Source organism: Lagopus muta, chromosome 7 (assembly GCF_023343835.1).
Source record: "Lagopus muta isolate bLagMut1 chromosome 7, bLagMut1 primary, whole genome shotgun sequence".
Taxonomy (NCBI): Eukaryota; Metazoa; Chordata; class Aves; order Galliformes; family Phasianidae; genus Lagopus; species Lagopus muta.
Window position 1 is genome coordinate 44,933,589 of NC_064439.1, and position 17,524 is coordinate 44,951,112.

General features: G+C 40.6%; 1 protein-coding gene and 1 long non-coding RNA gene across 5 annotated transcripts in view; one reads left to right on the forward strand and one right to left on the reverse strand.

The window, feature by feature from the left end:
* Positions 1-17,524, forward strand: part of STAC (SH3 and cysteine rich domain) — a 253,811-nt gene that overhangs the window by 199,783 nt on the left and 36,504 nt on the right. For all 4 annotated transcript variants that reach the window (XM_048950686.1, XM_048950687.1, XM_048950684.1 and 1 more), the window contains one exon: positions 3,343-3,619. In XM_048950686.1, the coding sequence (XP_048806643.1) occupies positions 3,454-3,619 (166 nt within the window). In that variant the 5' untranslated portion in view covers positions 3,343-3,453. The remainder of the gene's footprint in view (positions 1-3,342; positions 3,620-17,524) is intronic.
* Positions 1-17,524, reverse strand: part of LOC125695774 (uncharacterized) — a 43,754-nt gene that overhangs the window by 1,093 nt on the left and 25,137 nt on the right. The window contains exon 5 of the long non-coding RNA XR_007378058.1: positions 11,551-11,689. This is a non-coding gene — a long non-coding RNA (uncharacterized LOC125695774). The remainder of the gene's footprint in view (positions 1-11,550; positions 11,690-17,524) is intronic.

The following is a 17,524-nucleotide window of genomic DNA, read 5'->3' on the forward strand; positions in this document are numbered from 1 at the left end:
GAAACCTTCCCTGCAGGACAGAAAATGTGAAAGGCCTAGGAGAATTATCTCCAGTGTGTTTCTTAGAGCCTTTTAGTGATTGGTTTAGGTCTTTGTTCAGTCCATGATTTTGTGATATTTCACTGGAGTTGGAGTAGGGTCAAACACAGAGCTACAGTCTTACATTTTTGCAAAGTTTGGTAGTGTTTTTGTCTATGTTGTAACCTTGGAATAAATTAATTCTGCAGAAGGAAATTAATCATACTAAAATTTGCATACTTCTCTCTCTATTGACAGAGCTGGTTCCAGTTGAATTCCAAGCTTCTCCCTTAGGAGTAGCATCACAAGTACATTAAATCAGTTAATGACAGATCAAAACCAAGCCTGTTACAAGCCCGTGTTTACATTTAAAATCATCCAGTTAAAGAGTGGGCCAGGCCATAGCACACTTCACAATGAGAATTCTCCATTTGAGTAACAGCAAGAATGCTCACCTTGAAAATGATTTTAACACAGGATAGTGCTCAGGATTATTAGCTCATGCAGAGATGCCTGCCAAGCCTGTAGATGTAATTTGGTCTAATTTTTCATGAATATCTGTGTTCTGTTCTGAACACTGAGGCTGTAGATGTATGCACAGCTGCACACTCACCTGAGTGCCTATGCATAGGTTTGGACATGCATGGCCTGGATGCTATACTAACCCCCTTTGGAAAACTATTGACTTTTCTGCCCAGGGGAAAAAAGGGTGCTGGAATATGTCTAAACTGGCAAATGTCTGCACGGTAGAATGCTATAAAGGTAGTAAAAGCAGAACTCCTTGAAACATACTGCATTGCTGAGCTTAAAAGACAGTTGATTCATGATAAAACAAATACTGTATTGCACAGCTTACTCTTCTTTCTGTGGCAGAAGCAGTATTTTGAAATTTAATTAACTTCATGTGACACTATAGAAACGGATGGCAAGTCAATAATGAATGCCATTTCAGTCACCCTGTGGTGGTGTAATTCTGTGTTTTTCTGCACTGATTAGGTCTGACTTTGGTGGGAAGCACTTCGGTAGCAAGGGGGCAAGTTATTACTGAGCTTCTGGCTGTCACTGGGAAGATGAAGTTGTTCAAGCACTTAGTAACCACAGTGATTATGGGTGCCAGTGACTTAACATCTAAGCAGGAGAGGAAGAATCTCACATTTTGTTGGTGCTGTTGTAAGGTGGTTTTCAGGCTCAGCAAGTCCTCTACTTATCCTTCAGCTGAATGATTTTCAGAAAGCAGAAGTCACTTTTGCCTCGAAGTTGGCATTTATTGACTTACTTAACTACTCTTCTTTAGCCATTTCCCCACTGAGACTTTCTGACAAACTGGTGGGAATTTCTTTCCTTTGCACCCAGGACTTCTCCTGTTGTGCCCAGAGAGAGATGTGGGACAAGCCCCTAGCTTTGATCCCCCTGGCTCTCAAATCCACTATGGAGAAGCAGCTCAGGGAGCAGAAGGTTTCTCTAGCAGGATGTGGGAAATCTTCCATGTAGCAAACGCAAATGCTGTTAATCAGAGGTGATGGTTTTTGCCCGTTTATTGGGACTGGGGAGTTCGGTGTTGTGCAAAGTGGGGAGAGAGCTGGAGAACCTCCCTTCTTCAAGGGCAAGCTGCCTATGTGTGGAAGTGGTAGAGAGGCTTCCCCTCAGGATGCCTGCAGGCTCTTATCCCATAGTGCACTTATGGCTGCACTGCAAAGAGACTGGATGGATCAGAAAGAAGAACTGGGAAGAACAAGTACTCTGGGGCCACTATGTCAGTGTGACAGTCCTATGCTTTTTTTGGGAAAGCATGTGAACTCTTCCCTTTAAATCAGTGTGAATTATGATTCCCAATCGTCACTGTTTCTAACATAAACAGCTTCTAATATAAACCATTCCTGCTGGTTTGCCACAGCCAGCCAACGAGGCATGGAAAACATCAGATGTTATATCACATTATATCCAGATAATTGCAGCAGTGATTGAAGTGATTCTGTGATGGCTGATTTAATGCTGAGGAAAAAGGTGGGATGGAGGTATTACACTTCAGAGACAGCAAAGATAAAGTGGATAAAAGCTGGCTTTCCCAGGATGCTTTCCTTTTATCCTACTCATGGGTGAGTTGACAAAACTGCAAAATGATGTGGTTGATAATCTGATGCCTTCTGTGGGTCACCTCTGTGCCCTTCTCAGCCTTACATAAAACTCTTTGGGGGAAGGATGAGAGGAGCTCTGATAGGGTACAAGACACTTTGTGGGTAAAGACACTTTGTGGGTAAAGAAACAGTATAAATTTGAGTTGATTATGTCTAATTCTGATACTTAATATTCTGGTGTATGGAACTGTCGAGTCACAGCCTGAACCACTGATTGCTCACCTGAGGCGAGCACTGAGTCAGCCCTGGGAGCACAGGTGAAGGCGATTCAGCTGTGTGACCAAAGAGGTGGAGCTTGGCTGCATCTCTCCTAGACCCATTTAAGGGCTGACTGCCACAGAGGAAGGGTCTTTTCTGGAGATCCCTTCTCTGGGGAGTCTTTTCTGCGAACCTGGGTCTTTTGATACAGGTGAGCATTCCTTCCCTGTTTGTTTCTTTCTGATTTTCACCACAATAATCTTTCCAGATGTAACATCTGGTGATGAATACACAATGTACTTTATAAGGAATTATATGGGTACTTGTTAATTAGTATGAATTAATTAATGCATTAGCTAGCAGTTGACTAGTTAACTATACTGTTATTGCTCCTCAACCTTTTAACCTTTTTTAAATAAACTGAACAAGTATTCCTTCATCAAAACTGTGTGTAGTCTGTTTCTGCCAAATTCAAGGCGTTTAATTATATCGAATTTATTTACTGAATTCACTCTTCTTGTAATGCTATTTAACATCTGTTCCTGAAATAGCTTTAAAGGCTGCTGAAGGCTATGCAATGGCTCTAACTTTTCTTATGCTTGAATGCGAAGAATACATTCTCCAAGGGAGTGTGTGTGCAGCTCTCTACAGTATCTCTTGGTGGTCATACATGAAAGAAAAAAACAAATAGCATTCCTTAGGGGTATGGAGTTTATTACCACATCAGAAAATATATGAAGAGTGGTTTATTTTCAAGTAGGGATCTGTTGTTTTGTTGTTTTTTTTTTTTTTAAATTTTGAAATTGCTAGTGTAAATTCTAGAGTCAGTTTTATTTCTCAGGTGGCTCCAGGTTTGCTAATGGCTCCCAGGTGCCTGGGGGACAAGAAACTGTCTTTTGCTTACTTAGCAGCAGCAAATGCCAAAACCAAGAGCCTCACCTTGCTGTTGAAAAGAAAGAGGTACTAATTGTGATTGGCTTCTTTCTTGCAGCTGCAGAAACTCAAAAGATCACTCTCCTTCAAGACCAAAAGCTTGCGGAGTAAAAGTGCAGACAATTTCTTCCAGAGGACTAACAGTGATGTGAAGCTGCAAGTGGACTTGATGCCGGAGGTGAGCACGAGCACAGGGCAGCTCCCCAGCTCAGAGAGCCAGGCGTCCTCACCCACCAGAACCCAGCAGCTGTCAGAAAACAACAAGGCTCACATCTTCCAGGAGCACATCTTCAAAAAGCCCACCTTCTGTGATGTCTGCAACCACATGATTGTTGGTAAGAAACAATTTTCAAACTCTGTGGGCATCCACGTTAGAATGTGCAGGATGACTTTCCGTAATTCGTGAGAGCCCAGATGTCCAACTGAGGGTTCTCATACAAAAAGGGTCTGCATTTAAGTCACATCTGCTGTAAACGAATGTAAAAGCTATATTCACTCATGGTTCTCTTTCCTTGGTGACGTGTGTAGTCATAAATAACAAGTGAGGGTTTCTACCAGCATGAAATTCTGTGCTCATTTAGGTTATACTGAGCACCAAGTGCAAGCCTTGTTATATATTATATTAGAAACAGCAGAAATTCATCTTAAAAATTTGTGTTAGCTATTCTTTCTCTTCTATACAGCAGTAATTCTAACTCTTGTTCTTAATGATTGCCCCAACCCTGCTGCCCCTTGTTTTCCATTAAATATGGTGATGATGCCCAACTACCTCAGCTGACAGCTGAGCAAGAAGTAGCACCTGCTGGGTAGTAGGCTCTGAGCCACTTGTGTGTGCATGTTGGCTGTTCAGAACACGTGCTTTGGCAGAGTAGGTCAACTGAACAAATAAGAACTGAATTCATAGTGCAGGCTTTCTTGGGCTTGTTGATTTAGATGTGTCTCTTCTAGCTGTCTCTGACAATCCAAAAACCTCATACCTTTGAAGGATCTCTCTTCCTCATCTCTGAAAGTGTCCATGTTAATATAAGTTACTGCCATGGACTAACTCTCTGACAGAAATAGAGGACAGAACTAATAATTTATTATTCTCTTGAGCTTCCAAAACGCAACTTCATGGTGAGCTCTGCTCATAAAGTAATTTTCAATACAGAGTAGAAGATCTAAAAAAGGCATCCTTCGCACAGCAGGTTATCTGTATGGGTAGAGATCAGGAAAGAAATGCTGGCAGGTGACTAGAGATGAACTACATGTGTGGTCACCGCTATGGGAAGCTGCAAGAGCTGCTGTTCAGTAATGCAGTCCTACAAATGTGTGTCTCTGCTGCTAGTTTAGTATGCACGTGATCTGGCCTCATTGTTTATCATCTGGCCCCAGCACAGTGAGTAAATAAACTCAGTGGCAGTGTACCAGTTTGAAAGTGAGTGACAATTTCCATGTTTTGGGGCAGTATATGGAATGAAATGCTGGTTTAGCTTTATATAGGAGTAGAGCAAGTCTTTGAGTGCAAACTATTGTCTGCAGTTTGCTTAGCTTACTGTAAGAAGCAGTGCTCCTTGTTGTGGAACTGCTTTGCATGTGAAAGCTTGGTAAGCCATTGAAAGATGCTGATAGGATTGTTTGACCTTTCTCAAAGAATGGTACCTTATTTTCCACACAAGGGTGCTTGGTGTCCCCCTGCTTGTTTGAGGAATTGTATTCTCTACATAAGGCAGCTGCCAGTCAGCAGGATGTTAAATCCAATGCAAGACAATCCTGCTTCTGTAAATAAAATAATCAAACACGAGTCGTGGTTTTGTCCACCCCAGCTTTACTAAAGTCAGGGGAATAGGAGTTTTGATTTCATATATTTGTTTCTTCCATTTAAGGGGTAGGAAAAGTCAAAGGGAGAAAGATAAAAACATCAATACCAGGGAAACTGTACAGTCCAGAGATTGAAGGGATGTCTGGAAGATAGGGAAACAAAACAGCTTCTTGTATGGAAGCAGGCTCAGAACTTGTCTCCTCCTATAATGTGAATGGATATTCTATCATAGCTCAGTTTCATAAGCATATACTGCAAATCCAAGTGCTTCTCATTTCTGGCAACTTCTCATGAAAATTGTATGGAGATCAATATGAACACAAATCTGCATGACTCAGCAAAACTGTTCCAAAACACTGCTGCATAAGACAGATTATTACTGGCAGCAAATTTTGCAGAGAGCAACTCCAGTTCATAAACATCTGTGCCTTGCTAGGTTCTCTATGTCCTGCCTGGGGTAGAAAAGTCCTGAAGCATATCTACTAAGATTCAAAACATCAGCTTTAACCCCACCAATTTTCTGAATTTTTCCTTTTCTTTTGTATCATTTGAGGGCTTCCATTTGCTGTTCCCTGTCTTAGCCTCTTAATTAGGCAATGAAGCTTTTAGTAATTGCTGAAGAAGCTAATGCAACCTACTTTGGCTGGTGGCAGGCTGAGTCAGGTGAATTTCTCTGACCTCCTGTAGCGTATCTTTGCTTGAAGGTACAGCGGAGAAGAAAAGATGTTAAGAATGTTACCTTATAATGCATTTGAGTCAAATGCCCTTATTTTCATAGACAGAAGTCTACTTCCATCGTGTTCTATCTTTGATCCTTACAACAGTCATGCCTGGCTTTTCTGTACTATATTTTAAGCAGCATGGGAGACTTGGGTGTTGCTGTTTGTAGCTCAGTTAATCCACGTGATTTGCGCAACTGCTGGTCATGGGGTTGGTGAAGCAAAACAGGCAACTCTTCAGGAAATTATGTCAAGCCTGCTCCCTCAAACAGACAGGAAAAAAAAGTAATTTCTCTGCAGGAACCCTGTATTTATGCTTGCAACGCGGAGTCTATTCGTTCCCTCTATTTGCATTTTTCAAGGGCAGTGACATTTGAGAGTAATGTGTCTCTGGCTTTAAATTCCTTATTGATGAGAGTAAAGGCAAAGGCTACATGCATGTTTTGAAGGCTGGGGGAAAGTGTCCAGGAAAATCCCAGCTTGACTTTAGATGGTTTCAGTTTTGCCACCAAGAATGATTCCAGGTTCACCTTAAATGGTTCTCCAATTCACAAACTGAGCAGCTCTGTTTGGGGCAGCATGATGAACTGTGCATGGCACGAGCATGCAGCACGCACTTTGGACTCGCTGGCATGGCAGAGCCTGTCTGTAGCTTCAACAAGAGCAGGACGTTTGGAACAGAGACAGCAGGATCCCCGTGCTGCTCTTCTCAGTGACAGCAAAATTAAAATGTGTGAAATGTTATCTACCTACAAAAAATACGCACATCATCCCTCCTTGGTTGTTAGACACCAGGAGCCGAATCTTGCCATTGGGACACAGCACGTGTTCCTGTTTGTTCCTTTGACAGAAGTACAGTCATAAGGTAAAGGGCAAATCTATGTAATAGGTTTAAGCACTCAAAGGAAGGCGTTTACTAGGATGACTGTAATGCAAATTTGCTCATAAACTCTGGTTCATTCTCAAAAGAAAAAGCAATATTAATATTAATGCTGTGCTTTTTACCTTACATTAAAGACAGGAGTGGCTGTGTTCCTTCTAACTATACTAGGTTGTGGCTTAAGTTCCACCTCTCTAAGGAGAAGAAAAAATTGCCATAGAAGCAGTAATTTGCTGCCTAATACAGTATGTGAGATAATTTTGTATCCAAAGCAATACCATGACGTGTATGGAGCATCCATTTGTTAATGGGGCCTTCCGGCACTGTGAGATGCCATGATACCATCTCCAGTTCTAATACTGAAGTCAGTAGTAATACTTCACGTAATTTCAGAGCAACTCAATAATTTGTTGGAATAAGTGTTCACTTCTGTCACTCACTCTTACACCGCTTTGTATTCCCTCACTTCTGCCACTGTGAGCTCCAGGCACTGGTAGGGTTAGGACTGAGGATTCAGCTCCATGATAGGTTATGTATTTTCTTAAGTATGTCTGCTTAAGAACATCCTCTCACAGCGTGACTTGTAGAAACTGGTAGAGTTGCTGTTCTTGTTCCTGATTTTCCTACTATTACTGTTCTATTAAGATTTTAATATCTAACTCCAACAAGGGAAAATCTCGAAGCCAAAGTATCTCATGCAGTGTATCAGTAGGTCATTATTTAGAAGATGCTGGTTTGTTTATTTCCTATCACTGAAAAGAAAACGAGGCAGATTCGGAGATGTTTTGGCTTGGTGTGTTATCTACAGTGTTCTGTGTTCAGCAAGAATGTGGTAAGCTTTGGCAAGTAAAAGGAGGCAGAGCTGTCTGACATCAACAGAGACAAACTCTTAAATTAATGTTTGCATCAGATGAGAAGCTTAAACTATGCAGATCAGAAGGAAGTTCTTGCTTGCTCTTATTCAGTCTCTGGTGTGTCATCAGTCATTTCTGTGGTACTTTGCTCTATAAGAAGTCATGATGTCAGTACTCTGCTCTGGTGTATTAAAAAAAAAAAAAATCTCCATCTGTAGACTTCTCACCATTCTACTCATTTGCAGCTCATTTCCTGTGCTGACTCATATGGAAAAATTTTTATTTTCCACACATTCCAAGCATATTACACATAATTAATATGCTTCCATCTAAGTCAAATACAAGTAGTGTAGCAAAAAAAGTAAGCCACTTTGCTTTCAAAAATAGCTGAGTTGAAAGTTGATCCTTTTAAAACTGTGTTTTGAGGGAATTGCTGCTTGTTTATAAGTATCCTTGTGTGTCTCTGTGTTTCAGAAGTGTACTTAGCAGGTTCATTCTATGTTTGATCTTGTCACTGACACACATTTCTGATCTTATTCACTTCACTTATTTTATTGGGGTATCTTTGTCTGGAAAGACATGGTGGACGACCACAAAGATTCAAAATGACCAAATGAAACTGGTCTGCAATGTCCAGCAATGGTTAAAAATGTGTCTTTTTAGATCGTGCCACCGACACCTTGCCCTTGAACATTTTCTAGTATTTATACTACGAGCAGTAACAGTACTACAGATAAATGCAGAGACAATGTTTTCATTAAAAGTATACATATAGGCAATATTTTTTGGGTGAGTGTTCATTTTTCACAGACTGTGTGCTGCCATGATTGTCCACGTATAGAGATAATACAGAGATTAAACTTAGTCTGAAACTTCAAGAGACCAAGTTGAACCTGTGACTTAGATATATGCATTTATAGTTGATCTTGGGACAGATGAGTTTCTTATTTAGAAGATCACTTGCAGATTCTCTAGACTACTGCAGTCCCTTTACATGTAAATTCATCTACCTTCACTCTCAGGAAGCTAACTCAGTTCCAGACAGAGCAACAAAAAGATAAAAACCAATAATAGTTCCCTGCCACACTTTACTTCCAGTCTGCTAATTAGTGCACTTCAATGGTGAAATTATGCTGTATCTTCAGTTCTGATTCACTTCTGCCACTGTCTGTTCTGGCTTAGCCAGGGTATTTGGAGTTCCAACCGACCATCCAAGTGCAATGAATAATTGCTTCTGGACACATCTTTAAAATAAATCCTTTATTTCATTGCGCTGCTGCAGCTTTTGGAACCTTCAACCTTTTTCTCCCTTCAAAGCATCATCAGCACTGATAAACTGGCCCCAGTGTTTCAAACGCAGGAATGAAGGAAAGAAAGACTTCTGCATTGCAACTTCCTGACTGTTTCAAGAAGATACTCTGGTTTCACCAAAACCTGCCTCTATAGGTAGACAAGGATGCAATAAAAAGCCACAGGCTGATCATGACTGCTCGACATCTACACAGGGTATGTTATTCAAGGCTCGCAGTTTAGAAGAACTCCCTTAGAGCTCCATTTTTTTTTTTTTCTCTGAAGGTTTTCTTTCAGGTGAAAGGGGGGAAAAACAAGTATTGGTTTTCATCCTACCTTTCCTTTCTCCCAGTCCCTCTACCATCTCTCGATCATAGATGACCGAGGCAGTAGGTGTGTACTGTCACCATCATACAGGAGATGCCCATGGATCAGTTTGTAACCACCTCCCCAAGTGGGCTTACGTGGTCACAGCTGAGCCTTCCCGGATGCATTTTCCAGATGATTATAATGGAGTGTAACATTGTCTGTATTATTTATTATTGATACAAGCGGGCAGCAGGTTTCCCTATGGAAGGGAGTTTTCAAAGCATCTGAGACAGAGACACAGAATCAGCAAATCAAAGGGTTAGAAAGGACCTCTGGAGATACCATCTAGTCCAACCTCCCTCCGAAATCTGGTTCCCTGGAATTCAATGACTTTTAATTTTGATTGTGAGGGAAAGGGGCAGTTGTGTAGCCTTGTCAATGACTGGTACTGGGTGCCGACCTATCTAAATGGGTGAAAAGGCAAGGACTTCAATCTTCCCTTCTGTAAAGATAGTCCTCGATTTAGGAGACTTAGATTCTCACTCCAATTGATTCTGAATAGTTCTGGCCACCAAAACCTTCTTCTGAGAATCAGTGGGTAAATGAAAATTACTTCAATCCCCTCTGACCTTCTGTGCAAGAGTTTAGGAGAAATGTGTGTTTTTTTGTTTTTTTTTTTTTTAATGTAGGAAAAAAGATGATGCAAAATAATTATTTTAATTTATTTATTAGCTTGACATTGAGCCTGCCTTCTCCACTGACAACTTTCTTAACTCAGTAATGCTTCCCAGGAGGAACCTTATAACAAGTGCTAAGCAAAACTCTGCTGAGATTAGAGGTTGTTACACATAAATCAATTTATGCTGCACATGGTCAACTGCATTACTCAAACACAGACAATGACATCTGGACTCTAAAACTTTCTGAAAGTGGACAGTTTATACATCAAAAATACTGAAGATGTGGATGAAGAGAGGGAAATAGAAGTAGATGCATACAAGGTATATGTACTATAGATGTGCTCTGTGGATACCTCTCCCATTTTTTCTAAACATGATGAAAAATATCCTATCCACGTGGGCTTGTATTTGTGAAGTAGCTACAGAGGGCTAAATGTTATCCATCTGTTAAATTAATATTTTTCTTTGGTAATAAATAGTTCATCTTACTTTAAAGCAAATATTGAAAGGCAAGTATTTAGTCTGTTTATCCTCTGGGAGGGCTTCCTCCTCTGAGATGAGGCAAGAATGTTAACACTAAATTGGATAATCAGGAACTGCTTAGTTGAGAAAAGAGGATGGAAGTATATTTTAAATTCTAATTTGTCCTTGAACAGCATCAAGCGTGTTTCACATTTGTTACTAAGTAATTTTCAAGCTCACTGTAGTTTTTGAAAAATTGCTATTAATGTGAAATTGCAGTTAATGCTTAGTGAAAAGAGATGTTATGAGGGCTGCTCTGGAAGTAATGCTTCCTTTTTTATGTTGACCCACAACATCAGAGGCAAATGCTGGTGGTATGGCAGTAGAGGTTGAACCTTCCCACCCATATTCCATTACATTTTGTTGCCATGTGACAGGTGGCAGCAGAGGGGCAGTCTGACCAAATGGCATCTGGCATGGAAGTTTGTATGAAACAGGCGTGTCACTGAATTCCTCCATGTGGAATTAATTGCACCCACTGACATTAATTGACACTTGCTGAATGTTTATGGAGGCCAAAGAGTGGATATGAGTGCAGTGAGGCAGTGGGTGCTGTATTTCAGCAGTGGTGACAGAAAGACACACCATGTTCTGGATGGCCATGCGCAGCTGTCACACAAAGTGTCAGCTCATTTGTATGAATTGACAGCTTACAATCAGGGAACTGTGTACAGAGCTGAATATCAGCTTCAGTGTGTAGGAAATGATGGTGGCAATGTTTGAATATTGTGAAGTCTGCACCAGGTGGGTCCCGTGGATGCTCACACAGGAACAGAAAACACTGTGCAAGTTTGTCAGGACCTACTGGACAAATACTGAAGGCTGAAGGTGATAGTTTCCTGGATTGCATCATTTCTGGTGATGAGACAGGGTGTGACCATTATAGTCCAGAGCCAAAGCAACAGTCCATGGAGTGATGGCATGTGAATTCCTACATCTAAGAAAATGGTCAGGATGCAGTCCATACAGATCAAATGATGTGCACTGTCTGTTGGGAAAGGGAAGGAGTGATCCTTCTAGATTTCCTGTTATCCAAATAAACTATCAACTCAGACTGTTACACTGTGAGACCGACCAACCTGAAGCTTCCAGAGTTAGGCCAGAGAAGAAGGCAACCTCTCACTTGCCATGCAATAACACCAGGACCCATACCAGTTTGAAGATGAAAGTGCAGAGGGCAGATCCTGGATAGACTGTGCTACCACACCTACCATATGTTGGTGCCTTCTGACTTCATCTGTTCAAGCTGATGAAAGATGGACCGCATGTCTTCATAGCAGCTGTGAAACAGTGGGACAGCTCCACTCACGGAGATTTTTATGGGTGCAGCATGCAGGCTCTTGTCCATCACTGGGGAAGATGTATAGTTAGTGGTGCTGACAATGCTGAAAGACAGAGTTTTGTAGCTGAGATTGTGCTCTTCATATCTATTGTTGTTTCTTTGGAAAGAAATAGGAGGCATTACTTTTGGAGCAAGTTATATAAATATGTTGACCAGCATTTACTTCCTAATTAGATGGAAAACAGTAAACATTTCCAGTACGTATCCAATCTATATTTCACAGTGATGTTAGCCTACACGATTTTGACAAGACTATATTGAGAAAAGCCAACATAGCTGAAGTAATGCTTTTCTTATGTTCTTTTACTGTCTTTGTGACTGCTCAGTAATGTCTGTTGCTCCTGAGATCAGACCTAGAGAAGAACATTATGGTAAACTTAAGTTTTTATGGGGATGAGAAAGAATGCAAAACACCTTTATGTCCTGCTATGTATTTTTTGAGCTCATATGAGAGATCAGATATATTCAGATAAGCAAATTAAATGCATCTTTGAAGCCAGCCTTCTAGTGAAATATATCTATATTATTTTTATAGTCTTTTTCTACCAGAGAATCACTGATATGTGGAGAATAAATTGGCACATAGCTGACAAAAGCATTATCAGGAAGAAAACTCATTAGAAACTTCACCATGCAGAGTGTTGCAAAAGCCATAAAATGAGGCAAGCGGTAGAAATGCCTTTGTAAGAAATAGAATATTGCTATTATATAGAGTAAAATCCCTGCCCACTCTTGCCTGTTACTTTCTTTGACTTCAAAGGATGTCTCGGAGAGCAATGATTCTCATGGCTCATATAGAGCACTGATAGCTGAGAATTACCACTCTTGCCAGCTTCCTTCTGTTTTTGTAACATGAATGCAAGGAACAGAAGTTCAAAGAATTATCTACTCCAAGCTGCATTCACTTTAATTTTCCAATTTATTTGCAGTCTAACTTTTTTCCTCTTTGATGTGAGTACAATAGACAGCATATTTTGAAGCATGTTGCATATGTATGGATTACCTCGTCTTTTAATTCAGGAGATGAGCTCTGAAGCGAGATCACAGAATCACAGAATTGCTCAGGTTGGAAAAGACCTAAAAGATCATCAAGTCCAACAACTGCCCCAACTGTATTGTGACTTCATTGTGATTTCCTTTGTAACATGTGATGTATGATCTTGAGAATCCTGAAGTACTTTCACAGAATCACAGAATTGTAGGGGTTGGAAGGGACCTCCAGATATCATCGAGTCCAACCCCCCTGCCCTACTTTGTTTAGACCATGGCATTACTTCCTGCTTAATGAAAGAGGGGGAAGGAAAAAGAAAGTGTCCATCATCCTCCTTCCAAAACAATTCCACTTTCCTAGCCAAGAGAGGAAAAAAGGTATGGCTGCTATAACCTCTAAGTTACTGTGAACTAAACTATTACAGTCGGTATTTCCCTGCTACGCTTTCTCAGCATTCACATTAATGAGTGTTGGGATTATTGGTGTGGGAATGTGTATTTGCAGTGCTAATACAGCCTGTTTACAAGCTGCACCTCTCAAAAGTGTAGCAAGCTCTTATGTCCCATGATTATCTGAGTTACATGGAAGTTTCCAGACATACTCTGTAGTTCTCTGTCTTTTTCTGAAACAGAGAGACAAAGTGGGGGGACAGAAGTGATGCATGGCCTTCCAAACTCAGCATACTGGCATCGTGAAGGGCTCATCTTCACGTCTGTTTACAGCTGCTTACTGAGCTATCTGTCTCTCAGTGTCTGTTAGAGCTAACAAATATAGAAAATTTATACCAAAAATCTGTTTTGATAAACTTTGTCTTTCAATGCAGCTGAGCATGTAAGCCCACTTTTGTATCTGTAATCTCTGGATGGGACAACCTCTGAGTATAACAAATCTCAGATGTCACCAAGAGTGGGAACAAGGATGGTTTCTTTTGAAGAGCAGCAGATGAGCGATGACCTCTGATGAGCAGTTGTTTTCCAAGATAAGCTGAAGGAACACTGTAGCAGGCCTGCAGGGGCACTGAACTCTTTGTTAGCTGAAACAGAGTTTTTCTGAAGAGAGCAGAAAATTCATCTCTTGGGGACATTTCTTACAGATGCACTTCAAAGTGCCCTATCTGTAAAATTTAGGCTGTTTCTAAACCAAAGAAATGGAAATAATGCTGACCTCTTATCGCAAGGCAGTATAAATGCCAACATACATCTGGATACTGGGTTATACTGAAGAACCAGCAATGTTACAACCTTTATCCTGCTTACTATTTCCCTCCCTCCCCACATCCTTCCCACACCCACAATGTTTTACTCCCTAGATCTTCATCTCCCTGCCCTGCAGTCAGGTCACTGTTGGCTCAGGAAGTTTGGGCTGAAAGATGTTCCTGTAGTGATACTGCTCACGCAGAATGATCTAGGACACCACAGACCGAGATCCCTGGACATCCTCCAGTATTGATCTCCACATCTTCCTGTGCAACCTACTCATCAAACTACTTTAGCAGCGAGTTGGACTAGAAGATCTCCAGAGTTCCCTTCCAACCCCTATGATTCCATTATTCTGTGGTTGTCTCCAGGATGTTTTCTTTACTTTGGATGTTGACCTTGTTATTTTTGAGAGCGTCTCTTTACAGGAGCCCATCTTCTGGCAGCAGCTCTTTTGGAAGGAAAAAAAAAAAAAAGCCAGCAGTTTGTCCAGTCCAAGTAGCGTATATGCAGAAAGAAGCACAATCCACAATTATGCTTTTAACTGAGATGCCTGTCACATGTCTTTTTATTAATTGGAGAAATTTGGTTGTGCCACTTCGCTTTAGTCTGTGTTACCATGATTTTCAAGCAGCCCATACTGGTAGAAGCTTGCAAGTAACAAGCTTTAGAGTTCACTTTTGGATACTTATTCATGTTCATATGCAGTTATCTGTTCCCTGATGGTGTTCACTATTTCAGCTATGTTTTCCTCATGACAGCTCCTAAATCTGAATGTATGTATTGACTCAACTGCCCATTAGTGAGATCCGGATATTTGCCGGTGCCTACTGACATAAAGATCTTCTGCCACCATCCCCCCCAGAAAGTTTGTGACTTCTGAGACTTCCCAACAAACAGCACTGGAAATCATTTTGTTAAAAGCAAAGTTGCCTGCTGGAATTTACTGCATTTTTTTAACAGATCATGTTGTTCTACAGGCCAGTTGGTTGTAGCTGTATTGTGTTGTTATCCTTGTCGTTTTCAATATCTCTGATAGTGGTACCGTAACAATTACAGTCAGTAATTGTTAATTAATTAATTAATTGTTAATTAATTAATTCAGACTTTCAGATAACAAATAAAGTCATGGAAAAACATAAAAAAAAAAAACCATAACAAAACATAAGTCACGCTGGTGCAAGTTGCATGTGTAAATGAGGGAAGTCGTGACCTGGATGGGTTTGGCTTCTTCCTGCTTGCGTCTAGGCTGAATTCAGATAATGCAAATCATTGTTAAACACAGAGAGTTTACATGATGCCCTGGAGCTATTCCTGTTGATGGGTAAAATGTTAGCAGTTTGGCATTTTTGGTTAAAAAATTTAAATATGTAGCAATAATGTAAAGTTCCAACAAAGTGTTCATATTTCTTTGTGATTCCTAGATAGATCCCAGCAAAGATAATACTCTTTTTGCTTTACTGAGCTGCAAGAGCTTATTCGTGATCATTTGGCAGATGTTTTCCTTGTTCTTTTAAATAATAACTGATACCACATAGAGGTGCACTTGTGAGTGTGCTTTAAGCCAGAGCTGCTATGAGTCAGGGACTAAATTTGGTCTCAGGTCATAACAGTGAAGGCTGCGAGAGCCTCTCTGAGCAGATGACAGAAGTAGTCAGAAGTGTTTTTCTATCCAGCTTACGTCAATGTCACTGAAATCAGTAGAATTTTTCTTGAAAATTGTCAGTTTAAGCAAAAGTTTGTTTCAAAAAAAGATTTTTCCAAGCATTTGCACGTGAGTTGAAAGGTTTCATTTGAATGTTTCTCCACGTTTAGCATTTCATCTTTTTGCTTATGAAAATGCTGTGAGAAAGGAACTGAAACAACTCATTATGAAATGTGATTGTAAAATTCTACGAAGAAGCAGCACATTGTGACTAACTGCAAAAATAACTTTCATACCACGCTGGTACAGCGGCCCAGTTACCCATGGTGTGCCCTCAGTCATCACTAGCCTTGCCATATCCTGCTGTTACCTCCACCTCCAGCCTCTGACAAGGTCTTCCCCAGCTACATGTGCATCCAAGGGCATAAATGGCTCTGGAGCAGGAGCCTGTTTGTGGCCACATCCTGTCTGTGCAATGGAGGGCAGAGGAGAGCACAATTATCCTGTCTCTATGCTTTCCAGCTCCATTGCCAGTTGAAATGGGGAAAAGAGGATGGAAGGGAGAGGAATTCTGTCTGTGGCAAGCTGCACATCAGTGTTTTGTGTGTGAGGCCCTTTGCTGCAGATATTGCCAGTCTGTTTGCACTAATGAAGAACAGGAACAATGACAAGAAGTTGCGCTGATGAGAGAGCTGCAGGATGAAAGAGCCAAAGCCCTCAGTAAGATTGAAAGAGCAGAAGGCCAGAGAGCAGTTGGCTGTTTACATATCAGGTTTTTTTTAACTAAACCTTTTATAGTCAGATTGCCCTAATCTTCTGGCACACAGCAGCCTCTCATTTCAAGCCTATTGATGATGGTGCTCTGTAAGCAACAAGCAATGTTAAAAATCCATTAGTAGAGCAGAGAGGATATTAAATTCCTTTGCTGAGGGCAGGCTGTTCTTTTATTCTATAACTCTTCTCCCACATTTCCAGCAAGTCCAGAGCTACTCTCTTCATTTTGCAGTGCAGTCTTTGTTCAGATATTGGCTTTCTACTTTCCAACTTCTCTCTTTCAAGGGCACAAAACCCTTAAAACATCACAATTTCAGCATCTCTAAGTGGCCCTAAAATATGTGAATCCTTTTTCAAAGCATTTTAAAACAGAAAGAAAAAAGTTGTAACTGGATTTCATTTCAACATATGTAAAAACACAGGTACAAATAACTTAAGCCTGCCAATGTGAAAGTCCTGTTTGAAATCTGACTTTCATCGTCCTCACGTCAGGAAGAGTTACTGACCACATTATACTTGCTAATATTACTGAGACTAAGATCAGCCACTGATCTCTGATAGTCTTTCTTTGAGGCGCTATGCCAGGCTTAATTTCTTCCTGTTGCCTTGTCCTGCTCAGCTCTGGTACAGTCATCATGGTGCAGTTTAGTATCAACCCTCATTGACAAGTCCATGCCTATCACCTCTAAACTATTTTCTTTTTCAGCCAAACAACCCAGTGCAAAAATCCACAAACACAGCTTTGAGATTGCTGGCAATAGTCTATAAATGTAGTTGTTATTGAGATATCACTGTCAGTTAGTTTAGAGAGAAGAACGCTAGGGACAATTTATGTTTGGGTTTTAGAGGACTGCGTTTTTTTTTCTTCTGATAATGCAGTTAGCTGTTAGTTTATTTATCATGATGTCCCTGCATCTTAACTAACATTTAGATGATCAAAAACATGAGAAAATATTTTAAGAAATACGGAGGTGGATATTTCCTTTCAGGGGCAGACATTTATAGCTAAGCTGCGGAATGTGTGAAAAGTGCATTGCAAATAGAAACTCTCACAGCCAAATTTTTCAGTACAGGGCAGTGGATTTTGTCCTTTTCTTATCACTACACACTAAGAATGAGAATCTCTTTGGGACCAAAAGACCAAAGGGAAAGTCTATTTCCCTTGTAAGTAAATCTCATTGTTCCTTTACCAAAGAATAAGAAGGCTTGCAGCATTGGAAATTCTTTGTCAAGGAAT